Source organism: Pleurodeles waltl, chromosome 4_1 (genome assembly GCF_031143425.1).
Source record: "Pleurodeles waltl isolate 20211129_DDA chromosome 4_1, aPleWal1.hap1.20221129, whole genome shotgun sequence".
Taxonomy (NCBI): Eukaryota; Metazoa; Chordata; class Amphibia; order Caudata; family Salamandridae; genus Pleurodeles; species Pleurodeles waltl.
The window spans coordinates 58,186,958-58,203,774 of NC_090442.1; the positions used below are offsets into that span (position 1 = coordinate 58,186,958).

A 16,817-nucleotide genomic window follows, 5' to 3' on the forward strand; every position below is an offset into this window, starting at 1 on the left:
TGACTATATGTTTGGAGGGATTCTCTCCTGTGTTTGGGAAATTTGTGTTGGATGTTCTATGGTAGTTGCACCTCCGGGAGGATGCACCTAAGTTGATTTAATTCAAAGACTTGAGCTAGTGCGGTGGAGTAGGACCTCAGGCAGTACTTCTTGCCAATAATTTGCTGACCTTAGGGTTCCCCTTATCTCTGTTACATACTCTGAGAACAGAAAGGCCTCATAATGAGTGAACATAGACATCAAGGGATACACCTTGCCCATACCAAAGACTTCAGAAGGTCCTTTCACACACCTGACAGGATAGGTCATCAGTGACCTCTGTGGACATTTGCTACCCATTAACCTATGACCTCAGAGGATGTGCATTCCTATTATACACTGACCTCAGAGGACACTTCCTCTTCCTAGCACACTGGTCTCACCTGCTCCTCAACCATTGATCTCAGGCAGACTTCCCACCATCACGCTTTAGTGGGATTCCAGAAACACAGGTGCGAACAAGCAGCGTAGAAGTAGCAAAAAAATGGAAACTTTGAAGGCTCAGACAACGTCTTTCAGAGCTCATGTCTTGTTCTCTGGGACTTTTGTGTCCAGCCTCAATTACTGTCCATCCAGTTAGCAGGAGTGCTAGGGAGCGTAAGATTACTTTGTTACAGAAATTGCTGATTAACAAACAAGAAAGAACATTGTACAAAGGGAGCCAGAATAAAAAATCTTTCCAGGTGAAATGAGAGCATTGAACACTGGCACATCCTCTGTTTGGTACCCCACTTCTGCTTCTAACAAAGGGACCTTTACTCCCATACTAGGCCAATAGCCTGGCTCTAGTGTGCACCTTTTGGCTTTGTCTCCCATTCTCTGGTAGAAGAGTAGACAACTGTGCTGGGCTTCTTTTGCCATACACTGGTCAGCAACTTGACTACTGTCACTTGGGTTGAAACGGGTGCTTTGGGCCTCCTCCTGCCTATACATGGGGTCCACATCTAATTGTACCTGCTTGCCCTCATGATCACTAATTTGACTCTTTTGTAGCATCTGCTTTTAGGCAATCTCTCTCTGTCACACGTTCTGTAAAAAATAAATAAAAATCTCTTTACTCAGAGCCAGTTAAAGACTTGATTTTGAAAAGTACCAGGTGTCTGACTGACCTACTGAAGTACGTATTTCAGCATCATATGAGACAACTCTCCCTCTGATTGCTGGATCGATTCCAACCAAGAGCTGATTTTCTGTATGCATTTGTGTTATGTGCCCTGTTGTCTGACCCTGCAACTCTAAAGCGCTCTTCTTTCTCCTTCTCCCCTTACTTCACACGCTGAAATGTGCCTTGTACCACAGAACGTGGTACCTCTCCACCTCCTAGAGGGTCTCCGTCGTTTGATCCAGTCGATCATACTCTCTGTGTTTCAAAGAGAACAAAGGGCCACATGTACCAACGTTTGGCTTTGCGACCCAGAGAGCGACTCGCAATTTGCGAGTCACAAAACCGAATGTTGTAAAGTGTCAATTACACTATTAGCGATTCGCAAGGGGGTCGCAAATGCCCACCTCATGATTATTCATGAGGTAGGTCGCAATTTGCGACCCCCTTGGGAATGCCGGCCCTCACAGGGATGGTGGCCTGCTGAAGACAGCAGACCACCATGTCTGTGACTGCTTTTAAATAAAGCATTTTTTTTTTTTTTAATGAAATGCAGCCCGTTTTCCTTAAAGGAAAACGAGATGCATTTCAAAATAAAAAAATGAAACGTTTTTGTTTCATTTTTTCAGAGCAGGCAGTGGTCCCTGGGACCACTGCCTGCTCTGCAAAAATGTTTTCACTGACATTCACAAAGGGGAAGGGGTCTCATGTGACACTGGTGCTAACTGCGATTGTTTTGCGACCGTATTCGCGGTCACAAAACTATCATCCATGGGACTGCGAGTCGCAATTAGGAAGTAAACACCCCTTCCTAATTGCAAGTTGCAATCCCTTTTTGCAATTTGGTAAATAGTTTACTGAATCGCAAAAATGGGTTGGTACATGGGAATGTGCATTTTGCATGTCGCAAACAGCCCGATTCGCTGTTTGCGACGTGCAAAAGGCTATGTACATTTGGCCCAAAGTGACCAAAAGCTACTTAGCCAGCATCATGATGCACCCCAAGCATCCTGGGAAGGGCGGGCACTGTCTCTTTTTAGTGAGTGCAGCTATCTGTTTGCCTGGGAGAGATCCCAAGGAATTCGCAATGAAGGTTGCCCTTGCTGGATTGAGCTGCTTCTCTCACTCCATAGTGCTCTTTGACTCAGAACAAAGAGAAAGGCTCTAGAGAAAAGCAAAATATATCCCTGTTGGCAAGTAATCTTTGTGCAACCAAGAGAAGGTGGTACCCAGTAGCTTCTCAGACGTTGGTTGTTTTTGGAGCTTTTGGTGCTGACATTCGTGGTGAGCTTCCGTGGGGAATGTTGTCAGTTGCTAATAGCCTGATGGCCCAATATAATAAAACTTTGAACGCATGATTTTTTCCAAAATTATATAATGCTCGATTTTCCGAGTGTGAATGTACCTTTTTAGTTCTTTTTCTTGATATTTGGTTGGCATGCCTGAAAAGCCTTTGTAGCGTTCACCAGAAAGAGCTCTGTAGAGGTAGAGGTATGTTGTCCTGGAAACATGGGCCTTCACTTTTTTTCTGTGTATTTCACGTCTCTCTTCTTGCTTGCTTCTGCTCTTGATGATTGCAGTTTTTTTGTATTTCCCACTGTTTTATGGCTCATTTCTTGATTGCATCTGTTCCTGGTTGCTGTTTCTTGGATTCCTCAGGTGTTTTTTTTTGCTTCTTTCTTGTCTCTTTACGTTGTTTTCTCTAATGTTTTCTGCTCTCATATTCTGCTCTTGAAAGTTCATCATGTGTCATTTTCTAGCTGTCTTCTCCTACCCCTCACTGTTCTGGGTTCTTTAAATTCCATCTTCTCTCATCCTCTTTTAACTTTATGCACTCATCAGCTCCTCTAATATGTGTTTTCTGTGTTCCTTGTCTTTCCCATTTTGACACCTTTCTCCATCCTTTAGGGGGAAGACGGGACTTTTGAACATCTCACATATTCATTGCACTCTGCTCCTATCACTGGGCTGGGCATTTGTATCCGGAAGCCACTGCTTGCCACCTGTTCATTGGATCGTTCTGTGCGCATTTGGAACTTTGAGACTAAGTAAGACTCAACATCACTTTCTTACCTTTTCTCCAGACATCACAAATGTACCCATCTCTCTCACCGAATCACCTACTTCCTCACAAGCGCAAGGAGCCAGCAACTCTGTCCTGAGACCAAGTACATTTGAGTGTCTCTCCCTTTTTCCTTCAGTCCATGTAAGATCAGAGAGTTCATCTCTTGCTCTCCCTCCTCTTCAAAACCTTTCCTCCCACCTCAAGTTCCAGTGGAGTCAATTGTTTCCCTTGCCTTAACCTTTTCCATTCAACCATGTAAAGCAGACAGTGACTGCTTCCTGCAGTTCAGGTAAGTTCAGGGCTTCTACTCATCTCTACTCCAGACCCGTAAAGCTCAAAGCTTACTCACTGCCTTCAGCAAAGGCCATTGCCTCTTCTCCGCAGCAAGTAACTTCCACTGCTCCGTGTCACACTCTTCCAAGCCTTGTAAACCTTAGCACGCCTCTTCTTCTAGGCCAATAAGGGCTCTGTACTTCACCTTCATCCAAAGCTACTGCACCTGTCCTCCTCTAGGCACTTGCAGACATATTCAATTTACTTTGCATGCTTCCCATGATGCTGTTAATATGGGTGCACACGGGTACCGCTTGAGAATAAATATAGAGTAAGCTAAGTGCCGCTTCTTTAGTTTTGAAACTTTTTCCCTTGTGTACTTATGTTTGGGTTGTTTATAGTTTTTATTGCATTGTATTGTTTGGTACTTTTTACTTTGCAGTGTTCTGGACTTGTACAAGGAGTACCAGGAGGAGGCATATGCAGTCGCTCTCCATCCATCTGGACTCTTCATCCTGGTTGGGTTTTCTGATAAACTACGATTGATGAGTCTGCTGATTGATGACATCCGAGTCATTAAAGAGTTTACTGTCCGAGGATGTCGAGAGGTGAGGAGACTGCACAGAATCTGTGGGGGAGAAGGACTCAGGGCTTCATCACGGTGCGAATGAAATACCCTGTCTCGGTTATGGTTTTTGTGTCATCCTACAGACTGCTTTAGGCTTTTACCACACCACTCATACAACATACAGTATAGAACATACAAAAAGGAGCTTTACATAAGCTGCCCCAAGATTTGGCTTGTTTGGCAGAGCCCCTTTCGCACATTGACTGAATTGGCGATTGTTAGAAATGGGGTCTTTGGTTGGCAGTCAGGTTACCCCCTGTCCAAGCAAGGACCCTCACTCTAGTCAGGGTAAGTCACACACAATCCAAATTATCCTGTGCCCACCCTCTGGTAGCTTGGCACTGAGCACTCAGGCTTAACTTAGAAGGCAATGTGTAAAGTATTTGTGCAATAAATCATACAATAACACAATATAGCACCACAAAAATACACCAACCAGTGTTTAGAAAAATATATAATATTTATCTGGGTATTTGCAGGTCAAAACAATAAAAGATGCAATATGAAATTGTAGAGATATCACTGAAAATGATATGAAGTGTCTTAAGTCTTTAAAAAGCAAACAAAGTCTCTTTCAAGCACAAAGTCCCTGGTTTGGAGTGGAAAATCTCCGCAGAGGAGGAGATGCGTGGAAAAATGGTGTGTGCGTCGGTTTCGCCCCTTCACACACAGACTTGCGTCGTTATTTTCCACGCGGGGAAGACGTGCGTAGTTTTCCGTGAAAAATGGTGCTTGCGTCGGTTTCGCCCCTTCACACACGGACTTGCGTCGGTTTTTTTTCACGCAGGGAAGACGTGCGTCGTTTTCCGGTGCGCGGACCGGTCTCCTCTGTGGATCGCACGATTCCCAGATGTCCCGGGGTCTGTGGAATCCTGGGCTTGTTGTCCGGCTGCGCGTTGTTCCGGTGGGCTGTGTGTGGAATTTTCTCCCTCACGGCAGGCGTCGCGTCGATTTCCTCTCTGGAAGTCGGGTGGCGTTGTCCAGGCAGGCCGTGCGTCAAAGTTCCGGTCGCACCGCAGGCGTTGCGTCGATCTTTTCCTTGCGGGGTCGAGCGGCGTCTTTCAAGATCGGCATGCAGTGAATTTTTCACCGCGGAGCAAGCTGTGCGGCAAATTTTTCGGCGAACAAGGAGTCCAGTTGAAAGATGGAAGTCTTTTTGGTCCTGAGACTTCAGGGAACAGGAGGCAAGCTCTATCCAAGCCCTTGGAGAGCACTTCTGCAGCAAGGCAAGAGTTCAGCAAGGCAGCAGGCCAACAGCAAGGCAGCAGTCCTTTGTAGAAAGCAGTCAGGTGAGTCCTTTGAGCAGCCAGGCAGTTCTTCTTGGCAGGATGCAGGTTCTGGTTCAGGTTTCTTCTCCAGCAAGTGTCTGAGGTGGTAGGGCAGAGGCCCTGTTTTATACCCAAACGTTCCTTTGCAGTGGGGGAGACTTCAAAGAGTGGCTAAGAAGTGCACCAGGTCCCCTTTCAGTTCAATCCTGTCTGCCAGGGTCCCAGTAGGGGGTGTGGCAGTCCTTTGTGTGAGAGCAGGACCTCCACCCTCCCAGCCCAGGAAGACCCATTCAAAATGCAGATGTATGCAAGTGAGGCTGAATACCCTGTGTTTGGGGTGTGTCTGAGTGAATGCACAAGGAGCTGTCAACTAAACCTAACCAGACATGGATTGTAAGGCACAGAAAGATTTAAGTGCAAAGAAATGCTCACTTTCTAAAAGTGGCATTTCTAGAATAGTAATATTAAATCCAACTTCACCAGTCAGCAGGATTTTGTATTACCATTCTGACCATACTTAATATGACCTTCCTACTCCTTTCCGATCAGCAGCTACCACTTCAATAATGTATGAGGGCAGCCCCAATGTTATCCTATGAAGGGAGCAGGCCTCACAGTAGTGTAAAAACGAATTTAGGAGTTTTACACTACCAGGACATGTAAACTACACAGGTACATGTCCTGCCTTTTACCCACACAGCACCCTGCTCTAGGGGTTACCTAGGGCACACATTAGGGGTGACTTATATGTAGAGAAAGGGGAGGTTTAGGCTTGGCAAGTACTTTTAAATGCCAAGTCGAGGTGACAGTGAAACTGCACACCCAGGCCTTGCAATGGCAGGCCTGAGACAAGGTAAAGGGGCTACGTAAGTGGGTGGCACAACCAGTGCTGCAGGCCCACTAGTAGCATTTAATCTACAGGCCCTAGGCACATATAGTGCACATTACTAGGGACTTATAAGTAGATTAAATAGTCCAATTGGGTATGATCCAAAGTTACCATGTTTAAAGGGAGAGAGCATATGCACTTTAGCACTGGTTAGCAGAGGTAAAGTGCGCAGTCTAAAAGCCAGAAAAAAACAGTGTCCAAAAAGTGGAGGGAGGCAGGCAAAAAGTTAGGGGTGACCACCCTAAGGCATGTCAGGTCTAACATGTGTCCCCCCCCAGCTGAAAGTGGGGAGAGCTACCCGACCTCCTGGGAGCTCTCATCGCTAAGGCGGAAGTATCTGGAGAGACCATCAGCATTGGCGTGGTCAACCCCTGGGCGACGCTCCACGTAAAGTCCATTCCCTGTAGGGAAATGGACCACCTCAAGAGTTTTGGATTCTCACCCCTCATCTGCATGAGCCATCTGAGCGGCCTGTGGTCTGTCTGAACTTGGAAGTGAGTCCCAAACAGGTAGGGTCTTAGCTTCTTCAGTGCCCAGACCACAGCAAATGCTTCTCTCTCAATAGCACTCCACCTCTGTTCCCGTGGTAATAGTCTTCTGCTAATAAAGACTACTGGTTGGTCTGAGCCCTCCTCATTTAGCTGTGCTAGAACAGCCCCTATGCCATGCTCTGAAGCGTCTGTCTGCATAATAAATTCCTGGGAGTAGTCAGGGGCCTTGAGCACGGGGGACGTGCACATGGCTTCTTTCAGAGAATCAAAGGCTTTCTGACAAGCCTCTGTCCAATTCACCAACTTAGGTTGTTTCTTGGAAGTATGTTCTGTCAAGGGTGACACAATGGTACCATAGCCCTTCACGAATCTGCGGTAGTATCCAGTGAGACCTAAAAAGGCTCTCACTTCAGTCTGTGTTCTAGGTGGTTGCCAGGCCTTGATAGTTTCAATCTTGGCCTGGAGTGGCTGCACCTTGCCACCACGTACTAGGTGTCCCAAGTACACCACAGAACCCTGCCCAATCTGGCACTTACTAGCCTTGATGGTCAGGCCTGCCTGTTGCAGAGCCTGAAGCACCTCCTTGAGGTGGAGCAGGTGTTCCTCCCAGCTGGAACTGTAGACAGCTATGTCGTCCAGGTAAGCTGCACAGTAGGCATCTTTACCAGCTAGGACCCCGTTAACCAACCGTTGGAAGGTAGCGGGGCATTTTTCAACGCAAATGGCATCACCCGGAATTGGTAATGGCCATCAGGGGTGGAAAATGCTGATCTCTCTTTAGCATATGCACTTTAGCACTGGTTAGCAGAGGTAAAGTGCGCAGAGTCTAAAAGCCAGCAAAAACAGTATCCAAAAAGTGGAGGGAGGCAGGCAAAAAGTTAGGGGTGACCACCCTAAGGCATGTCCGGTCTAACAGCGATCACTCACAGTTTGCTATGAGTCCACTTCATCCTGCAAATGTTGATATTTTTTAGTTGCTGATCGGACACCCTGGCCCCACATGGTGCTGTACCTGCAACTGGGATTGTCCGCTCAGCTTTACCAATCCTTCAGCGTGCTTGTTGTGACTTAGGGTGTTGATGTTGATTCCTCAGGCCTCGCTCTACTACCTAAAGTGCACGCTCGCCTCTTTCTTCAGCCCTCACAGCTCTCATTGATAGTTTATGTGAAAGTGCTGTTCACTTGCCTTTTCCTCTTTAACAGCCTGCATACTCTGAAACCCGCTCTCCTTCCTCATGCCCCCTGCACTGTAGCTCATGCAGCATTAGAGTGCTGCTGGTGTATATTGAGGTTTGCTTCTCCATTCCTGCAGCACCCTCCTTTGAATCCACTTCATATTGGTCCCCTTCCTCCATCCACCACCTCCACCTCCATCCCACTCCACGTATTGGCTCTCCTCCCTCCATGCCCCACAGCAGCTTGTTTCTCCACCCGCTCTTCTCCCTCACATTGTATTTAGCCCAGATGATGCTACTAGAGATACATGTGAGCACCATCCCTGCTGTACATTTGTCACTGCACAGATCTGATAACCCTCTAAAACCAAAGGTGAGCCCAGGGGCTGCCTGAAATGCAGGTAAGTTGGGTTGCAATCTCCTAGGCGTTCTCCTGTTTACCATGTGGGAAGCAGCTGTCGCCACGCACCACCACTGCTGATGTTTGGAGGTGGGGCATTCAAGTATGAGTGGAAGGCAGTGGGTTTCTTCAGGCATCTTGGAACTTTGAAATGACACACCTAACTCAGGAATAGTTGTAGGCTCCTTAAAAGAGGGCAGGAACTGCTAGTGATATCCTTCCTGGTTGCCAGAGGAAACAGCATGCATTTATGGGCTCCATTACACCTGTTATTTTGCATTGGTGTGAGCTGGGAATCCCTGAGTCCTGTGACAATGGCAAACTAGCAACTTTAGGCAAACTGGAAAAAGAAAAGAAAGGATTTTTATGCTAACCCAATCTCACCAGATGACAAGCCCTGAGGTCAGTCTGCTGCACATTTTCCGAGGTTGTCAGTCATCCATAATGGTAAGCCATGTGTTCTCATCCTTCCAGGTCTCTCTGCAGCACTCATTATTGTTGACCGTCAAGCCCTGCTGAACATGTACTCCTTCTCCAACATAGGCAGACAACTTTTTACAGTGGTTCCTCTCATTCCCAGATGAGTACGATCAGCTTGTTGTAGCAGGCCCTCTTGGCCCACACTCTTATCAGCCATCAGTGTGTCTCCTAGGTCTCCATCTTCACACCAGCGATTGGCATTCTTTGCATGCACCTCAAGGAGGTTTGTCTCCATATCGGCCATGGAATCCACATTCACCAATACACTGACTGTGAGCAATTTCCTTATTGTGGGTCTGTGATCTCTACCACTTTCAACAGGTCTCTCCCACTTGCAGTCCCTGATGTGCAACATATGTTTGAAGAGCAAACTGATGAAAGCAGAATATGAAATCCTCACAAACAGCGTCCAGTCTTATCACCCCTCACTTATGACCATCCGCAAAATCGAAATCGCTTGGTGTATAAATGTGTGTTACGGAGGCAGCATTTCCACCTCTGTAATGAACAATCACACAATATTCCATAGAAAAGCTATTTTGCATTGTTAGTAACTTTACCTTTCTTTACCAAAGAATAACAAACCTTAAACGAACACAGCACAAAAATCAGACTTTCATCATGCCAAATTTGGTGGTGATTGGGTTGGGGAAGGGGGTGGAAATTTCATAAGGGCAGGTAACAAAACAAGTCTTCTTCATTTGACATGAAAATTTCCCGAAGCATCTTTTGCTGTGAAACACAAAAAAATACCAAATTAAAGAAAGTATGCCAAATTTTTGGAAGTGGGTCATAGTGGAAAACTGCCACGCCTTTTGGAGGCGTATCAGTTCTGTATATAGACATTGACGTTTGAAAATGTGAGCAAAACATTGTCATTGGGTGCCCTACATTTAATTTTAGGTCTTTTTCCATACCCTTCCAGCTTTGCCCAAGTTTGTGCTTTTGATCCTATCTCTCTCTCGTCCAGACGTGTATGGCGGATTTTTCTGAAACATTTTTAGGGTCTAATTTCCTGTTAGGTGGACTGCCTGCTAGCCTGTGCTATTAATTGGATACCTTGCCCTTTTGCCCTGGCAGAGGAGCACCCACCATATTATGAGATTGTGCTAAGTAGGGATCTCACTGACTTCTGTTCATCTGCTTGTGCGGCGATTACACAGAATGCAGAGAAGTATGCCAGGTGACCCTGCTTGTTTGACCTTTCAGTTTTTCATAAATCACTGAAGCAGGGTTTTGTTTCTGAAAATGAAAAAAATACAACTGAACCTGACTTGTTGGTAGTTTTCTCCCAGTGCCTGGTGGTCAATTGTATTGTTTCCTGTTCTGACCAGACAGATTTTTCATGGCAGTCAAACGGAGAAGGCCCACTGATTGAACAGCCCATGTTCTAGATGTGCTTTTTCAGAATTGTAGCATGACCCTTTCCTTGCTCCCAACCCTCCCTGGGCCTAGAAGCTGTGCCTGTAGAAACTGATAAATTTTTAAGTAGCTGTGACATATTCTCTGGGGGTTAACATTCCGACCCCAGAATCGCAGGGGTCAGATTTTTACCCTCTGGCACAAGGACTTAGTCAATGTATCAGTAGGAATTAGAAATCTAGTTTCATCCCCCACACAACCTACTGAGACTGACGGACTGTTCTTACTGGAGCAGGGTCAAGACTAATTTGCATATGTTTGGGTGTAAACTGAGGTGGCATGGTGGGGAAAAGAACAAAGGGTTGGAATGGATTCCCCGAGTGATTGCCAGTGGTTAGACTTCTTGCAAGATCCCCCATCACCTTTCGTGTGTTTGATGGACACTATGGCATCCATGATCAGTGTATTGTGTTCATGAATACCCCTAGGTGAGAGAGGCACTCTATCATGTTGTGATTAGTCTAATTAATTTTGAAATTTAGATGTATCCTGGTCAACTATTGGGTGAAGGAGGCTGGCCCCAATATCCTTGAGTGGAAAGAGTCATTAATACCAAGAGTAATGAGGGAGTAACTTGTGAAGTTGAAGAGTGAACCCTTGGCTTGATGCCTGATGGCTCGAGGACAAGCTTGGAATATCATCTTCCTCTTAAAGGTCCTAGCTTCCCCTCTTACAGTCACTGCACTTTTTTGGCAAACATTTAAACTGAAGTAACTTGCAGAGAAGGAATGGTTAAGGGGAAGCTCAGGTTACCTACCTGTAATTGAGGATCTCGGAGCCTTGTTTTGGGCAGCAGGTTAATGAGCTACTGACTTCCTTCTCAAATAGCTTAATGTCGCAGATCTGTTGAAAGAATACATTAATGTAGCACTCTCACAACCACTGGGAGAGGCCACCAAAGTCAGAGTGGGAAAGTAGGAAATTGAATGTTCAGTATCAGTGGGAAAAATGATACTCAATTGGGGTAAAAATGTTGTAATTACCCTTATAGCTGTGTGCAACCCCAAGACATGAGAGGGACTAGTGTATCAAGCCTTTGTCGTATCAGGTGGGTAAAACGTTTCTCAACCGGGATGTGGTGACCCGACTCTACAGAGAATTATCATGAACATTTGTCAGTGGGAGGGTCCAGTTTCCTGTGACTTTCTTGCTACTGAAACATTCTGGCCAGCCGTCAATTATTCATGGGCCAGACAAGAACACAAAAGTGTTCTTATTAATAGAACATTCTGGACAGCTGATGGTTTTGTATGGGTGGGTGCTAAATGTCTCTAGGTGGTGTTATCTATAAGAGAGACAAGGATCATTCTGGACGATTAGCTACAGAAGGTGTCACACCATCAGCCAATTTATCTCTAAGGCCCTTATTACATGATGGGCCAGCAAACCTGTTACTGGCCTTTGGGAATAATGAGATTTGCAGATTTACCCCAGTCCTCTCGTGTTTCACCTGGAGGTTTTGCTTCTGAAAACTCAGGAAATATCTGCGAGAAACTGTGTGGGGAAAATGAATAATTGCCAGTGGAATCTCATGTATTCTATGGATTCAACCAATAATTCTAGTTAACTCCATACCTCCAGAGTTAATGGTGTCCTTGGTGTTGTTGACTGCAGGAAATGTAGAATTAACACCCTGTACCCATGCGCTCTGGTACTTCTAAAAAGGCCCCAAGTGTTTGAGGTCCCTAGCTTTCAGATGATGTTGCAGAATTCTGTCCTCCTTCTCTCAAGGTTATTCTGCAATGGGTCACTAGGGAGGCCACTTGTACAACCCCTTCTGTTTGGGATAATTTAAGTTAACATAGGGCCCATGTCCCACTTTCCCACTCCACTGACTCCATAATTTGTTGTTCCGTTTCTGGCACCCTCTGGCTCGGTGTTAACAGACCAAGGAATACACTACGTCCTCTCTAGTCTGCATCCTTCACTAACTTTAATAAGCAACAGTCCTCTCGTCGCTCCTCACACTCAACATTTCAGTCATCACCCCATTCTGTCTGATCTTATCACTCATTGTATCACAACCCGCCCAGCACTGATACATACACACATTCAGGATAGGGCAGACAAATGCCCATTTCTCAAAATCAGAGATGTCAGTCACTTCTATTGCACAGCTGGTTAAAGTTAGATCTTATCAGTGCAGGAACCCTTGAATGTGGACTCACAGGATGAATTTCCTGCAACCGGGCAGGTGACAGATGCCCCTCTTGCAATGCTGCTCTTCCTCAGTTCACGCTACAGCACAGAGACTCTCTAACTGCATCACCCCCCCTCCAACACAGGTCTTACAGTTTCAGTCTGAACAGCTCTCCATATCTTTTTCAATGTCACTACATTTCTTCTGTCTCTGAAGAGAGTCCTTGTCTTTCTGCTTACCTTCTCATTGTACCCTCACAGTAAAAGGGTGTCTGCAATATGCCCTGTCTCAGATACTGAACATTTCCCTCAGCCTCTCTCTCTCGCACCTCTGTCTCTGTCATCTTGATTATGACTGTAGTCCTTCTTTACCTGAAGCAGGTTCCCTTCAGTTGCCGTAGCAGAATCTACTCTTAGATAGCTTTCTGTTTCTAAAAATACCCTGCCTCTCTTCCCAAAATATTCTGCGACTTGGATATCTCTCTCCCTACAGCTATCTCAGTCAGAGGATGCCTGTCTCTCCCTGAACTATGTTTTCAATCAACGGTATCTCTTTTTTGCCTCTCTTTCTTCAAAATTGTTAGACACACAGATCTGTGTCTGTTTCTCTGTCTCGCTATGTTTCTCTCCTCCTCTCTCCACCTGTTTCTCTTGCTGCCATTCTCTCTCTCTCTCTTTTTCCTATCGCGAGTAGGTGCCGTTTGAGTTGTAGTATTCTGCGATTCACAGCAGCTCCTCGTCCTTCAGTATTCATCAGCCACAGGTGCCTCTCTAACCTTGACTCTCTCCTCGCATAACATATCCAGTCACAGTTCTCTCTCCGTCTCTCTCTCTCTGCAGTGCTCCTTCAGCAGTGGGGGACATCTCTTTGCCGCTGTGAACGGGAATGTCATTCACATCTACTCCAACAGCACCTTTGAGAATGTGATCAGCCTGAAAGGACACAATGGGAAGGTAAGAGCAGTATGGTTGACCAGAGGCTGCCCCAGCTTAGTGTCTGTTTCTTTGCCCCTCTGTCTCCTGTTTACTATTTCTTTCTCATTCTCTATTGCTCTATTTCTCCGAAATGTCTCTCACTCGTTCTTTCTCTTATTTTGTTTTTTCCCTCTTTCATCACTCTCTTTTTCCACTTTTCCATTCTTACCCATTTTTGTTTTCTGCCTTTACGAAGAACAACAGTTCATAGCAGCTGAATGGTTATCTTCATAGGTGGGTCACTGTGCTTACAGATGTACTTTAAAATTGTTGATCTTCCTGTCCTTGTGAAATGTCACAAGTGAAGGGACAAGTCTTAGGTATAGAAGGCCTGGGTGATAGTTTTTGTTGTTGCATCTAAGACTGCATTATCGGCTCGATTTGTTTCTTGTTGTGCGATTCACCGACTTATGATGAGCTTCTTGTGTAAGTAAGCTTGCTGGTGAAAGTGCAGTGCTTTAATGATGATGCACAGGATATTGAATATATCTGGGCTATCAGCAGTAACCAACATTAGACCGTAAGGATGGGCATATTGTCACACCTCTTAACTCAACATACTAGACTTGATGCAGCATGAAAGACTCCTTTGACAGGCGTTGATGTCTCTTAGTGAGGCCTGCAAGAAGGATGTTCCCTCCATCGATGAGTGGGCATATCACAGATTGCACCACATGGTGAAAGTCCACCTCTGAAGTTTGATTAAATATCGTTGAGGATGTCGAGTTGGTACAAGGCTGTTTATTTCAGCCTTCTGATTCTGCAGATTGAGAGAAGATCATGTTGGAAAGTCCCCTCTTTCTCGCATAGTTACCTCCACTTTTTGCCTGATGTTAGTCTGCTTAGACTTTTTTAACTGGGATCCTGCTAATCAGGACCCCAGCGATTGTTTTGGTACTTCATACACCCCTCAATTGCATACTGGTGTACTTAGGTACTTAGGTACCCAGGGCACTGGTACACCAGGGGTGTCCCATGGCCTGCAGCATGTATTATACCACCCAGGGGAGCCCATGCAAACTGTATCTGCAGGCCTGCGATTTGTAGCCTGCATGAAATGACGCATGCACCCTTTCACTGTAGGTGCTACACAGATAGCCCATGAAATGAACCATACAGTGTTGGAAAAATAAAGGTACTTTATTATAGGCAGACTAAACTAGACTTCCATTGGTATACCTCCCTTTGGAAGTATGAACACACCAGATATACACCGAAAAGTACTCAGGAAAAGCATAACTTACCGAGGGCCCTATAGGGGGGACGAACCCCATTCTAAAAAAATGGGATGCAAATTAGTGTCCCCCCACTAGAGTGTATGGAGTAGTTAGACAAGCATTGGGGGAAAGTGGCACCCCAAAAGGTCTCGAGCAGATCCCGAGCGGCCGGGTGCAGAGAGGTACCTTTATTTTTGCAACATTGTGTGGTTCCTTTCATGTGTGATAAGTTACTGTGTGACTACTGTGGTATTGCAAGTGCTTCGCATGCCTTCTAGATACGTCTTGACTGCTCAGCAGTCCCACAGTGATTAGCTAATGATCACCTCAAAGAGATCAATATGGTTTTTGGATGCGGGTGACCCAGGCCCTATCTGATATGGTAATGGAACAAGCAGACTGCACGCCACACATTTGTCTTTTAGGTCTTGTCAAGGGCTTGCAACTAGCTAATCCTAAATTGGTGGCGATAACTCCATTATTAACAAAGAGGAGCGTGTCTTTACACTGGGGAAAAAGTGGCTTCCAAATTTGATCAATAGTTGAGCAGTTAGACTTATATGCATAAGAACTGCCTATGGCATTGCAACCTCACAATATGTGGGCACCGTTCAGAACATACCCCCTGTCGACGGTGGCTGCGGACTAATCGGTGATACTTGAGCCACTCTGTGTTGGGACAATATGCTGACATTGTTTCAACTATTATCAGGTGTGCTACACTAGAGCATATGTGATGATTATCCACTGTGATTGTTGTTTATGTATTGCTATTGCAATGTTTTGTACTTAGTTCTGACAACAGCTAATAAAGTATTAAAAAAGAAGAAAGTTGTAGGCTCCTGCGTGTGTCCAGATGAGCTAAAGCAACAGAAGCAGAAAACATGAGTCAATAACAGCTCTCAAGTTTTCCAGGTCCCTGCGTGAGTAGCTCACCCACTCTTGTACATCTAGCCCCGAATCTATTATGAAATAAAGAGGGCTTCAAGTATTAGAATGCACTGAAAAACTCTGGACTGTGTGAGTGATTAGTGCATTGATCTAGGAAACTAAAGAGCTCTTACAAAATAAGCCCCACAGTGGCAAAGAGCCGGTCAGGAGCATGCACTATGTAGGAGTCTTGAGACGCATCTTTAGGCTGCCTTTAAACGTGCAGGTGCCTAAAGTGACCTAGAAATAAAAGGGGGTGCAGTGGATTGGGCTTCAGCAAATACTAGAATGGTGATTTCATTTCAGGCTAGGAAGTAGTTAAGTGCCATGCCAGCTTTCATAATCCAAGATAGCATGAAAGAGAGAGGAAAAATCCAAATGGCACATGCTTTGCCACTGTCAGGCTTGCTGCAAAGAGAACATTGTGGAGAAATATGCTGACTTGTGGCATCGCTGAGAAAGGTACTCCAAGCAGCGGGAATCCTTGCACCCAGAGAGTCATGCATTTAAGTCTGCTGTTTGGGAACACAGGAGCCAGGGGCAGTGAAGGTTGCCTGCTGGCAGGTAGTGCAGCCTGAGGAGGTGATTGTGCAGAGGCAGACTAGACACTTTCGACGCAGAACTGCATAAAGTGTGAGTGCAGCACAGTGTGAGGACGCTGGACAATGTGTGAAATGACATCAATCAGCACATAGAGAAAAGTAGCTTTTAGCCACAATTTATTGGACTAAACACAGACTCTACAATCACAGTGAGTATTTCTTCATTCTCTCCTATGTTAGTCAAAAGAATCTCTTCCCTTTAGTTCCTAAGGGAATTTCTCTTCTTTTTCCTCATGGGTTTTAATCTCAGGACTGGCAGTAAGTGAGCATGAGGGAAATATACTGCCAGTTAATCCTTTTCCAGTTCTGAAAGATGTCAGATAGCCATTTAGATGCTTGCATCTCTCCAGCCCTTCGCAGCTCTACTCTAGTCCTGCTACAGGCCTGCCACCGCCCATCTCCCTCCTTTCTGCTACAAGAAAGAGCAGTCATCAGGGATCAATGCGATTATTGTGCCTTGCTCAAGGTTGGATCTGTTCTTATCTCCTTGCTCAGGGTTGGATCTGTTTTGGCCTCCTTGCTCAAGGTTAGATCTGTTCTGACCTCCCTGCTCAGGGCTGGATCTGTTTTGACCTCCTTGCTCAAGGTTGGATCTGTTCTGGCCTCCCTGCTCAGGGTTGGATCTGTTTTGACCTCCTTGCTCAAGGTTAGATCTGTTCTGACTTCTGTGCTTAGGGTTGGATCTGTTTTGACCTCCTTGCTCAAGGTTGTATCTGTTCTGG

At 45.6% G+C, this 16,817-nt stretch overlaps 1 protein-coding gene across 1 annotated transcript in view; it reads left to right on the top strand.

Annotated features, from left to right (window-relative positions):
• CFAP57 (cilia and flagella associated protein 57) overlaps positions 1-16,817 on the top strand; it is a 178,020-nt gene that overhangs the window by 55,867 nt on the left and 105,336 nt on the right. Inside the window, exons 8-10 of the mRNA XM_069227784.1 lie at positions 3,050-3,189; positions 3,922-4,087; positions 13,212-13,325. Coding sequence (XP_069083885.1) covers positions 3,050-3,189; positions 3,922-4,087; positions 13,212-13,325 — 420 coding nt within the window. The remainder of the gene's footprint in view (positions 1-3,049; positions 3,190-3,921; positions 4,088-13,211; positions 13,326-16,817) is intronic.